This window comes from Cibotium barometz, chromosome 14 (assembly GCF_041138505.1).
Source record: "Cibotium barometz isolate CiBa-2024 chromosome 14, ASM4113850v1, whole genome shotgun sequence".
Classification (NCBI taxonomy): Eukaryota; Viridiplantae; Streptophyta; class Polypodiopsida; order Cyatheales; family Cibotiaceae; genus Cibotium; species Cibotium barometz.
Window position 1 is genome coordinate 31,797,635 of NC_141059.1, and position 20,100 is coordinate 31,817,734.

A 20,100-nucleotide genomic window follows, 5' to 3' on the forward strand; every position below is an offset into this window, starting at 1 on the left:
TAATGCTCCTCTGTATCAACTTTTTTGTGGCATAACCCAGCAGATCCTCTCCTCCTCGGGTCTCAAATAATGAAACCTTCCACAGATCTCATAGTATATTGTCGCTCTGTCTCAACCTGTGTGGAATAATCGGCGGATCATCTCCTCGCTTAGGTCTCCGTATCAGCTCCCCAGCTGTGAAGACACGCTCAAATCTCCCTGTCGAGAGAGAGAGAGAGAGAGAGAGATTAAGCGTCTACTAAAGACATAATGGGCCTATGAGACCAAAGTGATACAATAATGTCCATGGCATATCTCATCACGTAGTGGGCAGCAACTTGGCAGGAAAAGGGAAGGGACGAGCAGCACCTGTGAAATGAACAATTTTTTTCTCTGCATTTCCCAAAATCAATTTGGCAGCCCCATACAGATGCAGCTTAAGTGAGGGAAGACTCCAATTTCAGACACTTCTAATATAATTTAGATGAGGTGTCAAAAGGTGATTTGTAGAAGTAGCTGCAGAAAGAACTATCGAGTCAAAAAGTAAGCACTCATCCACAGGTCTTGAAAATGGGCTTGAAACCAGTCTCTCTCCAAGCATACCAAAAAGCCATATCCCTTACTAAGTTGAGCGCATTAATAGTTCTCTAAATGGTAGAGCGGACCAGAATAGGTCACATTCAAGTATGTATAAGAGCCCCACTATCTCCACTGGAGCTGCTCATTCTCACCAAATTTCTAACCACCACATTCCTTCCGGGTAAGGATCATCTGAGAGTGCCTGTATATTGACTCCATATCCAGGGATCCTTGAGGCTGTGTACGAACACTTTTCAGCTATGATTCTCCAACATCTAGAGTCACCACTCAGGAGAAGGTTGATTTTGTGCACCACCTGCTTTCTGCAGAATTCCCTCTTCTCTTGAGAATAAAACCTCTGTCATTGTCTCTTGGTGACCTTGGCTAAGTCAAAATCCTTGGCCATTTCCTCTTGTAGCTGAGCTTGATAAGTTTTGCATTCATTATTCACTGCCAGTCTACCTACCTCGGACACCAGAGATAAAATGTGTGGCTATAAAGCACACTCAAAAGGTTCTTGACAGCACATATCCATATCATCATAAACCCTGAGGCTGAGGCTAGAGCTTCTCACAATGATGGCAAAAGCTCCTCCATATCCTGCAATATCAAGCAAATATTTGGCACAGGTCCCTCTTCATATCCATGACAACCCTGTCAACATGTTTCACACACTTGCCTCCATCTTTTGCACAGCAGAAATGTTGGACAAAAGCACAACTGCTGAGGCATTCTCTGGGTTCAGCTCAAGAACCCGCTCTGCAGCATGCCTCGCGAGTGCAACATTATTAGAGCTTCTGCAGGCGCCCAGCAAGGCCAGCCAAATCACCTCATTGGGATCTATTGGCATTTCATTGATAAGGTCCATGGCCTCAGCAAGGTGCCCAGCACGACCAAGAAGATCAATCAAGCAAGCGTAGTGGTTCACAGACGGAGTAATCCCATAAACATACCTCATAGAGTGAAAGTACTGGAACCCTTCATGTACTAGACCTGCATGGCTGCATGCAGTGAAAACACCAACAAAGGTTACCTCATTCGGTTGCACACCTTCATGCTTCATGCGTTCATACAATAAAAGGGCCTCCTTGCCAAACCCCTGCTGGGCATAGGCAGTAATCATTGCAGTCCATGACACCACGTCATGTTCACACATACTCTTAAATACATATTTGGCATCCTCTAGATTCCCACACTTTGCAAACATGTCAACAAGGGTACTGTCTATGAGCAAATTTGGCTCAATGCCAATCTTCATTATATGCGCATAGACATGCCGGCCCTGTCCCAAAGATGCAAGGCTGGCACATGATTTGAAAACACTTACATAAGTGATCTCATCTGGTTCGAACCCATCTAGTTGCATTTTGTCAAACAAATCCAATGCCACTTCACATGGCCCCTGCAAAGCATAGCCTGATATCACCGCATTCCATGACACAACATCTCGTTGGCACATGTTGTCAAAGATCTCCCGTGAGTCCTTCATGCTGCCACATTTGGCATACATGACAACAAGACTGCTTGCAACAAACACATCTAACTCAATCCCACTTTCAAGAATTTGAGCATGTAATCGCTTGCCATGCTCCAGATCTGCCATGAAGGTACATGCTTTGAGAACACTCACATAGGTGACATCAACTGGCTTCACACCTTCCTTCTGCATTTTCTCAAACAGTTTGAGGGTCACCTCACCGAGCCCTTGTTGGGCATAGCCTGCAAGCATAGAGTTCCATGTGACCACATTTCGTGCTTGCAATTTATCAAAAATGTCAAGCGCGTCCTCCACATAGCCACACTTGGCATACATGTCAACAAGGGTGCTCCCAATAACCACATCAGACTCAAGACCACTTCTAACTATGTCAGTATGGATCTCTCTACCTTTTCCCACTAACACAAGGCCACAGCATGCAGTGAGCACACTCGAATACGTTACCTCATTTGGCTGGGCAGAACCTTCTAACTGCATTTGTTGAAACAGGACCAAAGCCCCCTCCCAGACCCCTTGCTGTGCATATCCTGCAATCATTGATGTCCATGAAACCACATTCCGTTCCTCCATTTTGTTGAAACATGCACATGCATGCTCAATACTACCACATTTTGCATACATATCAATAAGGCTGCTCCCGACAAAGAGATCCAAGTCCAAACCACTTTCAATAGCATGAGCATGCACCTCCATGCCTTCACTTGGATCTTCCAAGCTAATGCATGCCTTAAGAGCAACAAGGAATGTAATCTCATCTACAACAGCAACCCCTTGCATTCTCCTATAGAGTGCTAAGGCCCCCTTACCAAGCCCTTGTTGGGCATATCCCATAATCAGTGAATTCCAAGCAACCACACTAGGTTCCCTTATCTTGTCAAATGCAATGTGCGCATAATCTAGGCTCCCGAACTCAGCATGCATGACAATGAGGGTACTCCCCACATAAGAATCAGACTCAAAACCATATTCAAGGATATAGGCATGTACCTCCCAGCCCTTTTCAGGTGCAACAAGGCCCGTGCAAGCCTTGAGAATGACGACAAACAGCACCTTGTCGGGCACCACACCTGTGCCCAACATTTCTTCAAACAGGAAAATAGCGCTTTCAGCTTGGCCCTGTTTCACATGAGCTAAGATGATCGCCGTCCAGGAGAACACATTGTGTCTGAACATTTTGTTGAACACCACGCATGCATCCATTAAGTCCCCACACTTGGAATACATGTCAACAAGGGTGTTGTTAAGAAAGACATTGTATTCATATCCGCTCCTAATTATATAGCTATGTACTTGGTTACCTTCAACAAGGGCATTCATATCACCACAACGCTGCAAGAGGCAGGAAAAATCATCAACTGGAACACATCCACCTTGCTGAAGCTGGTAGTCCAAGACTGACAGTGCCTCATCCCACTGTTTCTGATACCAGAGCTCCTTCACTTTCAAACCACTTTTCTTGTCACCTGACGTCCTGCCACATGTGCATTATTCACAGCTGTGCATTACAGAATGAAATTGAACTGATATCATGCAGAGCAAGATAAGTTGAGGAGATGTGTCAACACCTGACAATTTCTTGCCCCAAAACTCCAAAAGTATTATCGTGATCTCTTTGGTGTTGTTCAGTAGTACTGTCTCTGAGCACTGAATTTACAGTCACCTCGGACTCCTTGCAAGGACTCTCCATCCAAGAGGTTTCTGTTGTTCCCTACAACATAACTCTAAAAGAATGTTAGAACTTCAGTCCATATGACAAAGCGTCTTCCAAGGAGCACCAAACTATGCCATCTATATGCAAAAGAAAACTCCAACACTAGCAATGACTAGTCAGATACGGATATCAGAATTTGAAAGCACAAGCTCTGCAAACCAAAAGATAGAAAAGGTGGTAAAAGGACACCAATATGCACCACTCCACTGTTTCAGCAGTCAAAAGTCCTTGATGGGCAGTTGGGAGCCCAAAAAGGTTCTTCGAAGAAGATGGAGACCCACCTGATGAACCCGGTGCTAGTGCTGATCAGATGGAGGCCTGCGCTCATCAAATATTCTTTAGGGGTGACTCCATCAATGCCTCCCCTCGGAGATTTGGAGTTGACAGAGGACTTTGCCTCAAAACTTCATAGATGAGGGGCAAAGGATCCAAGCAGTTATATCCCCGAGTACTTCATGGAACTATTGAAACACTTTTTGGTCTCATAGGCCCTTTCTATCTTTTGTAGACATTAATGCTACATTGGCTCATCTGAAGAGACAGTGCTTTCGGGCCCATTTTCAGGAACCTCGCACGAAGAGTTGGCTACTTGACACATTAGGGAGGCCAGCTATGATGTATGGGGCTCCATTTTGGGGAGCTGATCTTGGAGAGGACTAGATGAGGACAGAGAAAGTGCAGGTGATGAAGTTTTCATGCATGATCAGGACTTCAATTTTGCCAATTTGAAAGCATAATCATCTTGATATACTCTATGTGAAGTGGCATCTTCCACATGGCTTGGAGAGGGATTATCCATTATGCTTTTAATTAAACTAATGATCAACAATCCGCAAGATAAGATCATCTTCCAATTCTAGTGAATGCTCCACCTATGCTCTTATACCAATGTAACGGAGTGCATGTATCTCGGGCCAATTAACCATTAAGTTAATTAAACACACCAGAGATTTAACCACACGATCACAAGACCATAAATACTGCACTACGGGTCAAAGATGGGTCGACCGCCCCCTTACGATATTTTTTTACCAAAAGAGTCTCTCTTGTACAAGCTTGGAATGACCGGAAGCTAACTCCACAGCTTCAAAATAATCCAAACACCATTACAGAACCTTCAAATTAACAGTAGAACAGGCCAACTGGCAGTAGAGCACCTCCAGGCAGCAGTAGGGCATGCATTTGGAGTGGTTCAGCTCAAGAAAGAGGCCAAAACCAGTCCCAACAGCTAGGTTATGAGGTAGAGAGCAAGAGGCATGTAGTAGCACCAATATGAGCTGAAAGTTGCATGTGTAGGAGAAGGAAGAAAGTGGTTGGGTAGACTCTTGACAAGTGTTCCCCCTTGTGTGTCCAAACATGCTATTTGACAAGTGCCCCTCTTGTTTGTCCAACTATCTGTCGGTGTACTGGATGGTGTACTGGATCATTTGCCACACCAAAAATCACAATCACAGAATTACAGTAAATACTCACTCTCATACGGTTAATCCGGTTCTCCCATAAACCTTTAAAAGTTGTTCCATCGCATGATTCTTCAAAATTGAAGCACAAATGGATGCATGCTGATTTTACCTCTTTTTCATGATGCATAAATGGATGCATGCTGAATTTACCTCTTTTTCATGAAGCATAAATGGATACATGCTGAATTTGCCTCTAGGGTGGCCTCTCACACTTTCAAATAGTCTAGACAACATTATGAAACCGTCAAAACTAGACATCTAAGTCATGGGCAATGGTGTGTGAACACTCTAGGACTAGCCGGGCCACTTTTTCCCTCTTTAGGAGGTTTTTTCCCCTGTGCATCTGAACACCCTCTACCACTTATCATTTCAGGTGTACTTATTCTTTGTACCCCGTACCACTCATTCTACTTGGTAATCATCAAGTTGTGTGCAAATTTTGGGGTTTTCACAAAATTGATCTGAGACACCTTCTAAATCAACAATTGATGTGTAAGCTCTATCCCTACAGTTGCATTTTTATTACATTTGCAGGTTTCCGCCACCAATGGGCCACCCAGCAACTGTCCAGGTTGCATTCAGTGGACATTGGCTTTGCAGTATGTACGACACATAATTTTTTGCAGGTTATTATGGCAGGCAATGATGTATTTGGCATACTTACTGCCAAGGACAAATTGGACGGGACAAATTACCCATTGTGAGCATAGATGATGAGGCACCTACTGGTTGCCAAAGGCCTATGGGCCATGATTTTAGGTGAAGGGGCTTGTCCTCTCTCGCTAGTTGGGCAACAGCTAACTGCTCCTATTGCCACATATAGCATAGCTACTTCTGGATCATCTGTGGTTCACACACCCACACCTACTGTGGATCAGCAAGACCGTGGGATGCTAGAAATGCACAGACCCAAAGGAGTCTACTTCAGATACAACCTTGCGGGTGCCCAAGAATTCTCCACTTTCATGCACCTAAATCTTCCAGTACAATATGAAAACAGAAACAAAACATATGTTGAATAGTGTTCCTCAATAGAACTGGAGAGCTTTCCCAGCTTTAAGCACATGTAGGACAGCCATGGACAGCCCACAACATTCTCACGTCGGCCCAAGACAGCCCTGTATGGTTGTCTTCAATCCTGCCAAGCCCACAAAGAAAGTCAACCAGCCTCAAGGGGCTGTACCAGCAATCGACCAGCCCTCAAAGGTTCCAGAAGGAGTTGGCCAGCAACCTTTTCATGCCAGAAGAAGTCAGCCAGCCAATAGGGAACTGTCCACAAGTCGGCCACACATAGGAAGGCTTAGATCCAATCGACCAACACACAGGAAGGTATAGATCCAGAAGGCCAGCAGTTTTTGCTCTCCAAAACAGGTCGATCAGCTCCCTAGAAAGCATGCGACCAGCCCTAACTTGACTTCTCCTTCAGTATTAGAGCTTCCCCGCCAAAAACATCAAATCGTGTGATTTTCACGTCCAAAAGGAGGCGCCTACAAGCAAACAGCCCATAATATGTCCAATGCCCGACCTTTGGCCACCACGTGTATTAAAATTGTTCTGCCCAGTGTGTACAACTTATAAATTTGCCCCGTCACTTTTAAGTGAGTGTGGCCCTACATCAATAAATATTAGCATGTGAAAGCATAAAACTGTAAATTGAGTTTTTAAGAGCACTTACCACCTGTAAAACACATGTAGACCACCTGTCAGTCCAAAAACAAGTGTGCGTATGCACGTCCCCACAGGGCGCCCACATATTCCCGGCTCCATTGACAACACACGCAATAATCTCAGGCATTGTCCACGCAAACAAAACAAGTCATCCAAATATAAAATTAAGGTCATGCACACACATGAGTGCAACTAAACTGGAAGAAACATCCATCTGCTCAGTTGTATCAATCAAGTAGAGTGTTCAGGGATCCAATATCCTTCTGGAATCTTTCCAAAACATAAATACAGGTGAACAACAGGATAGGTAGTCCCCGGAAAACACACCATGTCAGGCTACATATGCCATACATGTATTGTCATGTCAAGCTCCATATACCACACATGTACATCAGAAATAGAAGCAATGAGGAATTTTGTGACATTCCCCCCAGCTTCTCAGCAGTTGACCGCAACTGAAAAGCTTCCAGATAGGCTGTCAAAAGTTCCGGATAATCTTGAAAAATCCTCGTCCATCCATTTTGCGTCCACAGCCAAATAGTTTTTAAATTTCACAAGATACCTACGTACAAGCTTGCCTCCCGCATACTTACGCTCCTTGTGAAAAACTATCTGCTTAGGTTGCAATACCTCCTCAAGCTCATCCACCTCTAGTGGATCTTCCAAAACTGGTTCGACCAAAGATGGTCCCACACAAGACCTCAACAAGCTGACATGAAAAGCATTATGTATTTTCCTAATATCAATCTTCATTTATCTTCTATAAAACCTACAATGGCCCGTAATACCTATTTGAAAGCTTAGGATATCGGCCCTCTTTACCTGGCCGCTTCCGAAGTCGTGCTTTCGTAACACTCAATCACCTTCCTTGAAAATTACCTCTCTCCTGTGATTGTCAGCTCCCTTTTTATGCTTAGTTTGAGATCGTTCTATGGTTGTCCAAACCTGTGCAAAAGCAATATCCAAATCTCTGACATACTCATCTACTACAAAGATTTCATTCTTTAGTTCGTAGGACAGGTGGTAACACCACTTTGCTATGAACTATCTCAAATGAAGCCTTGTTAGTTGAAGAATGCACAGTATTGTTGTATGTGTAAGCCTAGCAGGGCGTGCCGTGACAGATTCAACCACGTGTCCAAGAGATAAAGATAGAGAGAGAGAGGGGAGAGAGAGAAAGGTATGGGAAACTTGCACAGTACACCACACTGATGAGCGAGGAACAAGCCCCGCCCCCTTTCAAGAATCTATTCAATTCCAAGCCAAGACCAATACAATCGAAGAATACAATATCTAACAAATATGTCGATGTAGAAGTCTGGGTCGAAGTCAATGTCGAGGCACACGATCTCTGATGCCGAGCACACCACAAGGATGACCCACAAGAGTCTCTCACCGGGCTAGCACCCATGACCAGAGTCTAAATCTCAAATCTCAAGGATGTCCAGCAAACAACTCAATACCGAATTTGTAGAAAAATCCTCAAGAATCTCCTCAAGAAAGCAAACACCAAAATGACAGTAAATTGGCGGATTTCTGAACCTGGTAGGAGGTCTTCAGCCAGTAAGCTGGGAAAATTCAAGCAATGTTGGCAGCTGAGAGCAACGCTACAACCGACTGTCGGTGCTGCCGAGCAACGCAAGATAGCGTTGTCGGGCGGCGCTAGGCAGAGCAATGCAGCACAGGGCAGCACTGGCAGTGGCACAAAGGCAGCGCAGGGTCAAGCAAGCGGCATTGCAGGGTGGCAGTGGTGGCACAGCCGGCAGCGCACGAGGCAGCCTTGGCAGAAGTTGGAGGTGCAACCCTAGGCCCAACGGATGGAGAGGGTGGTGAGGTTGAGGATGATGATAAAGTTGTTGATGATGATCTCCTTGCTCTCCACACACTTGATACCAAAAGAGGGACTCAAGGTTCTTTTTAAACTTGGGGAGAGCCCCACTTTTTGTCGAAAAAGCTCTACCCAAGCTTTTTACTTCGCTTTTGTTATTTGCTTTTATATTTTAATAATAATAAAATATTTACCAAAGTTCTTGAATTATTATTTTTCTAGCTTCAGGGCCTTGCTTTTTGGCCTTGGAGCTGCTTTATGAAAAAAGTGGCTTTCAGCTTTTTAATCCGGCTCAGTCTCCTCTTTCCAATGGTGCCCTTGGCTCGCGGTCAACTTAATTTGACTTTTTGCTTTTTGTCCAAAACTGATGCTTTTTCTTGAGCCAACTTCAAGATCCCTGTTCCCATGCTTTCATCAACCAGTCCATGTGTCCAAGCATGTGCTCCATCATGTGAAAAGAGCTAGGAGGGCCAAATAGTTACAATATGCAAACTCAACCAATGGTAAGTATTTCTCCCAATCTATTTTCTACTCAAATACATAACATTTGAGAAAATCAAGTACGACTGAATTTGCGATTTCACTCTGACCATCCGTTTGAGAATGATAAGCTAATGAAAAATTCATCCGTTTGTGGATGATAAGCTAATGAAAAAAATTCACCTTCATGTCCATGTTATCAAACAATGCCTACCAAAAAAAGAATCATGTTCAACATTATCAAGTACAAAAACCAAGTAAGAACAAGTTGATTTCTTTATTGCTTTGGAAATGGAAATATGGCTTACAACTAGTACGGTACTCCCAGTGGTACCCGCATCTATACAAGTTTCCCTATCCCTATGAGTAAAATTTACTTTCTTCTCTTTATGAAAAATCTTGGGATCCAAACGGTAATGCCAAGGCGACCCAAGTATTACATCACATCCCGTAAGTGGTGCTACTAAGAAGTCTTCATGATCCAAATAGCTGTGAATCTATATATGAAGCTTCCCTATGATGGGAGTGACTTTAACCTCTTTGCCCTCAAAGGCGGCATCTACATGAAAATCCATACCCAACTTCTCAAGCTTTAACCCAAGAGCAGTAGCCATCTAGATAGATATGAAATTATCAACAGAGACATTATCAAAAAGAAACAAGGTGGTTTGTTCCTTCAATTTGTCCCGAGCCTCGCATAAAATTCTACTCTTAGGTTCATGTGCAATATTTCCCTCTACATCGGGTATGACATTCACGCTTGGTTTTGCACCCTGCACATTAGACCTTTTTTGACATTCGGAGGACATTGAGACTTCATGTGATCCTTACTGCCACATAAGAAACATTTTCCCTCTTTCATACACTCGTAGATATGCTGTTGGGACAACTTGGTATCATCCTTCTTACCCCTCGGCTTCTTTTCAAAGCTCCCTTTTGCATCCTTGGACTCATTAGGCATAAATTTAGATAGCCGTCCACCCTTTTTCTGCTCATTTCCAGCTCTGGATTTTCCTTTGTATGTGTTGGTGGACTCACACACTCACACACACCAATGTTTCTTGCAGATTAGGGTTAGGTGCAGGAAGAAGAAGCTCACACAAAAATGAGAGAGAGAGAGAGAGAGAGAGAGAGAGAGAGCCAAAACACCAAATGTGTGGTAGCCACAAAATGCAAGTCAACCCTTGCATGTGTGTCACATCCATATAATATAGAAGTACAAAAGTTATATGGATAGAGTGTCCTTTCACACTTGATATCCAAGGGGAAAAACCACATGGGAAAAAGTGTCCTTGGTTAAGCCATGTTCACACATAGCACTACCATAAGTGAGCATATGCCTACAAATCCCCCCTGTAGTGAGAGTGTGAACCTGTACAAGATAGCAGATCACTCTCTGTATGAGAGTAAGCCCAAAGCTTTGCGGAAAGCTTCAAACTTCTCTCGAGGTAAAGCCTTTGTGAATAGATCTACAACATTGTCCTGTGTAGGACAGTAAGATAAACTGATCTCCCCTACATGTAACCTCTCTCTGACATAGTGATAATTGTAGGGTTTGAGCTGTTAGGGTTAGGGTTTTGGAAGGCACTTCAACAGGAGGCGTAAGAGTGAGAGAGAGGAACACGACTACTCATATATTGATTGATAAAATGAAGTACAATAGCCACATAAAAGATGTGACCTAATAGTGTGTTCACATGGTCCGGCCATAAACTGTGCCAGGTGGACCAAATCACTTATAAATCACTATAAGTGAAACTAAGCTAAACTGGGGGGGGGGGGGGGGAAACCTCCACTAACTGAAGTAAAAAGTGTCCCAGTAACCTACTGATGATCACTAGCACTCCCCTGGGTGCATACACAGCATAAAACCCAACAAACCCCCCTGGAGTGATATGTGATCACTTTACATCATCCACCAAAAGGAAACAAATTCAAAGCAGTGCGGAATGCTTCGAATTTCGGACATGGTAGTGCCTTCGTGAAGATGTCTGCCACATTCTAATCTGTAGGGCAGTAAATCAGACTGATATCACCTGCCTGGAGTCTCTCCCGAACAAAGTGATAGTGAATCTCAATGTGTTTCGTGCAAGCATGAAACACAGGATTCCTGGCCACGGCAATAGCACTCTGACTATTAGTATAGATAGGTGTAGGCTCCTCCACTAAAATATCCATATCAGTCATAAGACGACGCAGCCATACGCACTCAACGGTAGTAGTGTAGGCTGCTCTTACTCTGCCTCACAAGACGAAGTGGCCACTATGGTCTGTTTCTTGCTTAGCCAAGAAATACATGAAGAGCCAAGAAAGAAACAATTTCCACTAGTGGAATGTCTGGTATCAAAATCACCAGCCCAATCTGAATCGCTGTAAGCATATAGCTGCATGTCACCCCCCTCAGGATAAAGCAATCCAAGAGACAAGGTACCCTGCAAATACCGAAATACACGCTTCACAGCTTGCCAATGTGACAATCGCGGGCTATGCATGAATCTGCTCAACTGAGAGATACGGCATACTGAATATCTGGCCGTGTAGTACACAAGTAAATAAGGCACCCAACAGCTTGAGCATATGTAGTGGCATCAAATAAAATATTGTCATCTTGTAGTGACAGTTTCATCCCAGGCTCCATAGGAGTGCTGATAGGCTTGCAATCCTGAAATTTGAACTTCTCCAGAAGTTTAGCAACATACCGAGATTGCAACAACGCAATGCCTCTGTTATCTTGCACAAACTGTATGCCCAAATAGTAGTGTACGAGCCCCAAATCAGACATGTCAAATGTCTGTTGTGCAGTATCTCTTTAAAAGCTACAATTTTGTCATCATTTGATCCCATGAGCAAAAGATCATCTACATAAAGACTGATGACCAGCAGATCTTTCTCTTCTTTCTTTACATACAAAGTGGCTTTTGATGGACTGTTCACAAAGCCTTGAGTGAGCAGGAAAGCATCTATTTTTGCATACCAAGCTCGTGGAGCTTGTTTCAAACCATACAAGGTCTTTTTCAGCCTGCATACTTTCCCTTCATGACCATGTTCTGCAAAACCTATGGGCTGATGTACATAAACTTCCTCCTCAAGGTCCCCATGTAGGAAAGCAGTCTTGATGTCCAACTGATGAACAACCCAACCACGATGTGCAGCCAATGCAATGAAACTCCTAAGTGTCGACATACGGGATGTAGGAGCAAATGTCTCCAAATAATCAATGCCCTTCTTCTGTGCATAGCCCTTTGCAACTAGACGGGCTTTGTATCTGTCAATGGATCCATCTCCATGTCTTTTCAACTTATAGACCCACTTAGTACCAATGGCTTTCTTGCCTTTGGGCAGATCAACCAAATCCCATGTTTGATTCTTTTTAATAGAATCAAGTTCATCCTGCATGGCTTTGTTCCAATGCACATTGTCTCGTGCATCCTCAAATGAATCAAGCTCATCATCATCCTGTAAACTGGCTGCCATAACCATATTTAAATCCATGATGTGTGCATGCTCATTGGTCCGTGTCTCCCTACGAGTACGGCCAGCAAGAGGAGTCTCTAGATGGCTGTCCTGTAATGTCCTCAAATACCATCTAGGTATATGTCTGACCTGTGGAGCCTGTTGCCCCATATTTGGCTCAACTTCTGGGTCAATCTCCTGCTGAATTTCTGCACCACCTTCATGATTAGCTGGTTGCCCTGCACCCTCATGGGTTGGATCACCAACTGTGGAATGAAACTCCATAGGTAGCAGGCCTTCAAGCACATCATTTTCAGCCTGATTTGCATCATAACTAGCCATGGATAATTCTGATTTTTCATCAAAAATCACATCCCCGACTAGTGAATATCTTCTTGGGACAGTGGGTCATATAACCGGTAGCCCTTGCTCTCACGGCTATACCCAACAAAAATACATTTTGTGGCTTTATCATACAACTTCCTCCTCAACTCTTTGGGTATGTGTGCATATGCAAGACACCCAAAAGTACGAAAATGTGATACCGAAGGCTTGCGGCCATGCCAAGCCTCAAAAGGAGTAATGGAAACCAATGCCTTTGTGGGACATCAATTCAAAATACGACAAGCACACATAACAGCTTCCACCCAAAAGATATGTGGTAGCTTCTTTGCCTTTAACATACATCTGGCCATCTCCATGAGTGACCGATTCTTCCTTTCTACAACTCCATTTTGCTGTGGAGTATAAGGAGTAGTATACTCATGCTTGATACCTCTACTCTCAAGAAAGGAATTCAACATGTGTGACACATATTCCCCCCCTCAGTCAGAACAGAGAGTCTTAACCTTGCATCCTGACTCTATTTCAGCAAGTGCTACAAAGGCCAAAAATGCATCATATACCTGTGATTTCCGTGTCAACGGATAGACCCAGCATATACGAGAGAAGTCATCAATAAATGTAGCAAAATAGAAGCAACCTCCTAATGACTTCGTCTGCATGGGACCACAAAGATCACTGTGTATAAGCTGCAACTTTGCAGTTGCTCGTAGAGCCTGATGACGTGGAAAGGAAAACCGATGCATTTTTCCCAAAATACATCCTTCACATATGTGATTTGGAGGCTTCTCCATAAGAGGTAGGTCTATCAACATGTTATGTCGCTGCATAAGCATAAGACTACCAAAATTTACATGCCCCATGCGAGCATGCCATAACTCCGCATCAACCATAGCTAGAGTAAGAGTGAATGGATTATAAGCAGACTGATCCACTGGCTGAAATGCATCCAACTAATAGAGTCCATGACATAATGTACCAGTAAGCATCAAGGTCAAAGCATTAGCTTTGTCTCTGACCATGCATTTGTCATCATCAAAGTTGACTTGCATACCACACTGTGCTAAAGAAGAAATGGACAACAAATTCTTCTTTATCCCTGGTACATATAAGGCATCTGTAAGACGAAGAATAGAGCCATCAATGGCTGTGAGCTGAATCTCCCCAATGCCACGAACTGGATATGAAGCATTATTGGCACACGGAACGGTCTTGCCAACAGGGGCAGGGCATACATTACAAAACAAATCCTTGCGAGATGTAATATGCTTTGAAGCACCACTATCAAAATACCAAGTACATGCATGATCAGTCACACTGAGTGCCTCTGAAGACCAAGAGGCATCATAACTGCATGTGTAGAAACAGTAATCCGTGTCTTCAACAAAGGAAGCAGTCTCCGGAGGAGCTTTAGAGGCATCGTTTACAGACATCCCAGATTCCTTCGCCTTCTCTTTGGCAATCCTCTTCCTACACTCTGTGATGTAGTGACCTTGCTTCTTACAGTAATGGCATTTGCCCTTCTTCTTGGGCTGTCCATCACCTTTCTTGGTATCTTGAGATGAACCACCATCACCTGAATTCTGATTTGAACTCTTTGGCTGAGACTTGCCTTTCCCTTTTTGACCTGTCACAAATGTTTGTTCAGCACTTGTGTTCATGTTCATGTTCTTCCTGATTTGCTCTTCCTGTAACAAGAGAGCAACAAGTTCCTGATACTTTAGGGGCTCAATAGCATTCCTCATGCTGAGGTTCAAAGAGGTAGGAAAAGCCAAGTAGGATCTTGGCAAAGAGTTTAAGATGGTGGATACAAGCTGTGTCTCAGAAATAATCCCATCCACATTGATGAGTTGCTCTCTCAAATCCTGCAGCTTGTTCAAGTGGCTAGACATATCATCTCCTTCATGCATCTTCTGATTTTCCAGCTCTCTTTTCAAAAATGAGATCCGTGCCTCATTACGAGCAGCATACATTTGCTCCAAAGTCACCCATGCATTCCGTGAAGAGCCAGCTGAAGGAATATGAGGTATAATAGACCTCTGTACTGACAATGCAATAAGTGATAAGGCTTGTGCATCTTTGGCATCCCATGTCTTCTGAGCATTTGTTCTTTGAACAGGGAGTGGCTGACCTGGTGCATGTGCCTGTTGTCCTCTTCCACGAGCACCCCCTTGGGGAGGAGTCTCTGGAGCCAATGGACCTCGACGTGGTTCATCACCACTAACAAAATCCCAAAGACCTTTCGCCACGATCACATTTCTCAGCATAAAACTCCACAAGGAGTAGTTCATGTCACCATTTGGCCACCCGAATGGTTCACTCTTGCTTTCACACTATGTACATATTGGATTGGTGTCCATGGCTTATGGAATGTGCCTATGCATGTGATTGACACGTGTCATGCTGTATAGTTGGATATGATATTCCGCTGGGACTTGACGTTATCATGCCCGGAAGATCTGGAGGACTTGGCTTTCCGCTGGGACTTGTGCCTTTGTGTACATGCCCGGAAACGCCTGGAGGACTTGGCTTTCCGCTGGGACTTGTGCCTTTGTGTACATGCCCAGAAACACCTGGAGGATTGGCTTTCCACTGGGTCTGGTATCGCATATACTTGCCTGGAAACGCCTCGTCTTATATGGTTTCAAGAACGGAAATTGCTCATGCCAATGCTGCATTGCATAGCATCTTTATGTGCTTGCGTGCAAATGAAATTGCATGCTGTTTTCATGCCTGCATGACCTATGTGTAGTTCCGGGTAAGGGGACACCCGCCCGTGAACCGTGCGTGTGAAACTATCTGCTGACATGGTTGTGTGGCATGTGAACAGGTGGTAAGTATTCCCCAATCTAGGCTCAAATAGCCCTTAGGACTTAGCCAATATTTATAAGTGAGTGTGTTCCCATTTCATTAAAGTTTGGCCGCCCAAAAGTCACTTATAAATTATGACCGCTTCCAAGTTCACACTCACTGAAGTCCCGAGGCGGACAAGACTCAATATCCAGGACCTGATCCTCCCCTTTTACTCATAAATGGGCATCTCTCCATGTCCCTTCACCTGATTGGATCCCAATTCACTTACTTATTAAGAGAAATTCGTGTTTTCTCTTCATGAGGATTTTTGGAGGCTGAAAACTCTGTTTTTCCACCATTTCTCTCCATTTCCAAGCTCTCCATAGCCATACCCAACTTGCTAGGGTGTTTTCCAAGCTTCCAAGAGTGTTTCCAAGTGCTAATCACTCTCCTACTCACTCCCAATGACTGAAATTCAGTAAAACAGCTCTCATTTTTGCTGTAATTTCTGGTCTTTTTGCTGAAAACCCTAATTTCAGCCTTCCTTTCTCAAGTTGAACCATAGGGGAAGCTTTCCCAGGGTTCCCTTCATCCTCTTGAAGACTCTTGTCGCGAAGGATTGCGGCAAATCGAAGATATCAACACTTCTAAAGCTTCCAACGCGAAGGCTTCCGCTTGCAACAACTTCTATGAAGACTGGTAAGCTAATTGGACAATGTGTTGTCATTACTTACTCAGTAGAAGGGCAGGACTCCTTGTTTAGCCGCCCTGTGTAGTATTTCTCTTGTCCTATGTGCTCTTGAAGATGTTGCTACCTTGCTTGGTAGAACATAGAGCCAATGGTAGAGAATATGGACACTGAAGTCGGGCCGGGCATCAAGGCAGCTCCTTGGTGATCTACATCGACATACCATTGTTTTCTAAATGCTGAATTTTATATGCATTGGCATGGAGGATTTGGCAATGGATGCCCGTGAAGCTATGTATTGAATTTCTCCAATAGTAATACAATTTACTCAAGGGAGGGGTCGGCCGTTCCGGCTCATTGTGTGTCTCTTGTCAATTCAACAATTTACTTCTTGTATTTGAGCAAGTGTCCTTCAAATCTTAGTGTATTTAAGTGTATTGATCAGCATTGTGTTCAACCAAGTTACATTGGTATCAGAGCATACAGTTCTCTTTCACTTCTATCGTGAGAGACGATCACCGTGAACACCAGCTACCTCTACACTTAGAACATTATGGACAGCCATACAATGAATGTTGGAGATGCTAATACAAGAGGCAGGGACAATGAAATGCATGCCTCCAATGCTTTACAAGATGAGAAAACTCATGTGGTGCACAATAGAGAACATGAATATGTGGGACAGCCGTCCTGTGGCAAAGAGAAGATGCAAGAAGAAGAGTCCATAGTCTTGAGGGCTGAACTTACTCGTATGCAAGCTCTTCTCCATGCACAACAAGAAGAATTGAATCTCTATCGCCGCGAGGATCCATTGGTACATGACCGTTTGAAGGCCAAGAAAGCTGAATCTTATATGGATCATGCAATGGCAATGATTGCTCAAGAGTTGCACATGCAACCGAGGGATGCAGCACGTGCATACTTGGCTCGTACCGAGGATGCCAATACAGAAAAGGCAACCATCCCACATGTCTTGGAATCCCCACAAGTGCTCGAACAAGAACTTATGTCTAAGAGGATGAATCTCCATGCGATGGGAGAGGAACAATCAGTGACTTCACGCCATGCAGGAATACCTTATGTAGCCCGTGAAGGATACAATGTTTATGGCAGTGGTCAAAATGTATGTCAAATGCCATTGCCGGCTGAAAATGTACATGCACAACACATGCAACATGGGCTGCAATTTTCCGTTGGTGCAGGTATTCCGCGTATCTCTCATGCCACTCATGCCTTCGAGTGTGCTCGTGAGGGAGAAGCTATGGCTGAAAATGTATCAATGCATGTTGAGGGGCCAGCCATGCCTCATGCTTACAGGGCACATGTATCTATGCCTTATGCATCACCTTTTGGTCCAAAAATGATGCCAATCACAGGAGCTGTACCAATGGACAAACATGGGGGAAAACATGTTGAGATGCACACACATGCATCAAAGTCTCGTGACTTCAAAGCCGGAGACAAATCTGTGAAGTTTGACACATATCATGGAGAATATGATGCATCAAAGGCACTTGCTTTTATTGCCCAGTTTGATATTGCTTTCAGTGATGAGGATTTCACTCAGAAATCCATGATCCGGCATGTAAGCATGTTCATGAAAGGCACTGCTGCCCATTGGTGGCTCACGGAGAAGCTCTCACCGAATCCTGTTAGATCATGGGAAGAGTTCAAGGAGAGGTTCTATGCTCAATTCTTGCCTCCCAATGCATTGAATGAGATAACAATGAAGTGGGATTGGGTAAAGCAAAATGAGGGGGAATCGGTAAATGCATATGTACAAAAGTTTTGGAAAGTGCTCTTGGAGGTGTCTCCATTTATGCATGTCACTGAGGCGGAAAGGAAGAGAAGGTTTCAATCGGGATTGCAACCCGTGTACAAAGCGGGATTACAAATGTATCTTGGTCATACCTTACACCAATTAATCGCAGCCGCCATCGCCACCGAGCAATTGGAACTCAAATTGAGTCGATCCAATAAGGCTAAACCCTCATTTCAAGGCAAAGAGAGGACTGTCCAAAACCTGCAAAATGATGGACAGCCACCTAAAAGGGACCAAAACCAAGCCAAATCAGGTCCAAAAGCTGAAAATAAGTTTGCTAAAAAGCGCCCTTATAAGCCGGCAAACTTTGGTCTTAGTGCTGAGAAGGAGCAATATATGCGTGAAGGCAAATGCTTTACTTGTGGCAGCACTGAGCACATGGCAAGAGCATGCCCAAATAAGAAGAACAAAGCTGAAAATGCTAATGTACCGAAGCCTAATGTGCATATGGTTCCGGATGTGCAGGGCAACACTTCACATTATAGCAAAGATAGGATTGTATGTAAAGCTTGGGGACAGCTCAAAGATCAGCCCGCTTTGTTCATGTTTGATGATTGTGCATCTGAAAATTTCATATCCACTCAGATGGCAGCTGCTTTGGGTATTGAAGTGGAGGACATGGGTCCTCAAATTGAAGTAGGGGCTGCCTTTGTTGGTAGAGAAGTGCAAGTCATGCCTATTTTTGGCAAGTTGCACATACACATTCAAGGCTATGTGGATCATGAGGATTTTCTTGTGGCGCCTTTGAATGGCTGTGATGCATACACGTATTGATCTGTGCAAGGCTTACAAGACTAACAGGATCACTTTCATGCATAAAGGCCGAGAACATGTAATTGATGCTGGTGCAGAGGGTGATACTATTCCCCTTGTATCTCATGTACAAATTAAGAAAGTAATGAAAAAGAGTATTTTTGCGTACTTGACTTTTGTACGAGATCCTGATGAGGAAAATGATGTACATGTAAACACTCTTTGTAATGATAGGCTGAAATTTTTGCAAGAGCACAATGATTGTTTTGCTGATGAGTTACGAAATGAGTTACCCCCTGTACGACCGGAAGATCATCGCATTGATCTTGTGCTCGGTAGCTCACCACCTAATAGGCCAGCCTATCGTGTAAGTGCATCCCAAAAAGAGGAGATCATGAAGCAAGTAAATGAGTTTCTTGAGAAGGGTTTGGTTCAGCCAAGCTCTTCCCCATATTGTTCACCTGTCCTCTTAGCTCAAAAGAAAGATGGATCCTTTCGTATGTGTGTGGATTATAGAGCTTTGAATAAGCTTACCATCAAGAATCGGTTTCCGATCCCACCCATAGACGACATCCTTGACAAGTTGGATGGATCGGCATGCTTTAGCCGAATTGATCTCAGGAGTGGATATCATCAAGTGCGTGTAGTGCTTGAGGATGTACACAAAACTGCTTTCAGGACAGCATTTGGGCTTTATGAGTATCTTGTTATGCCTTTTGGTCTTACAAATGCCCCGGCTACATTCAATAGAATGATGGATCGCATATTCCGTGGGTACAGGAAATTTACAGGTGTCTTCTTTGATGACATCCTAGTCTTCTCGAAGACCGAAGAAGAGCATAAAGCTCATTTGGCTATTGTTTTTGAAGAGCTCCATAAGCATAAACTCTTCATAAATGCAAAGAAGAGTGAGTTCTTCTTGTCACAGATACATTATCTTGGGCATATTGTGTCCAAAGATGGAGTCCAGATGGATCCTGCAAAGATTGATGCAATTCGGAATTGGCCTGAATTGAGTTCGGTGCATGAGATCCGTAGTTTCC

At 43.9% G+C, this 20,100-nt stretch overlaps 1 protein-coding gene across 4 annotated transcripts in view; it reads right to left on the minus strand.

The window, feature by feature from the left end:
* Nucleotides 1–437: 437 nt before the first annotated feature.
* Nucleotides 438–20,100, minus strand: part of LOC147631927 (pentatricopeptide repeat-containing protein At4g39530-like) — a 56,409-nt gene continuing 36,746 nt past the window's right edge. The window contains exons 2-3 of one of the 4 annotated variants that reach the window (XM_086808466.1): nt 3,622–3,764; nt 438–3,527 (exon numbers count right to left, since the gene is read on the minus strand). In XM_086808466.1, coding sequence (XP_086664592.1) covers nt 1,226–3,527; nt 3,622–3,764 — 2,445 coding nt within the window. In that variant the 3' untranslated portion in view covers nt 438–1,225. Of the gene's footprint in view, nt 3,528–3,621; nt 3,778–20,100 lie in introns of those variants that run through there. The other 3 variants (XM_086808467.1, XM_086808468.1, XM_086808469.1) reach the window with 3 other exon arrangements.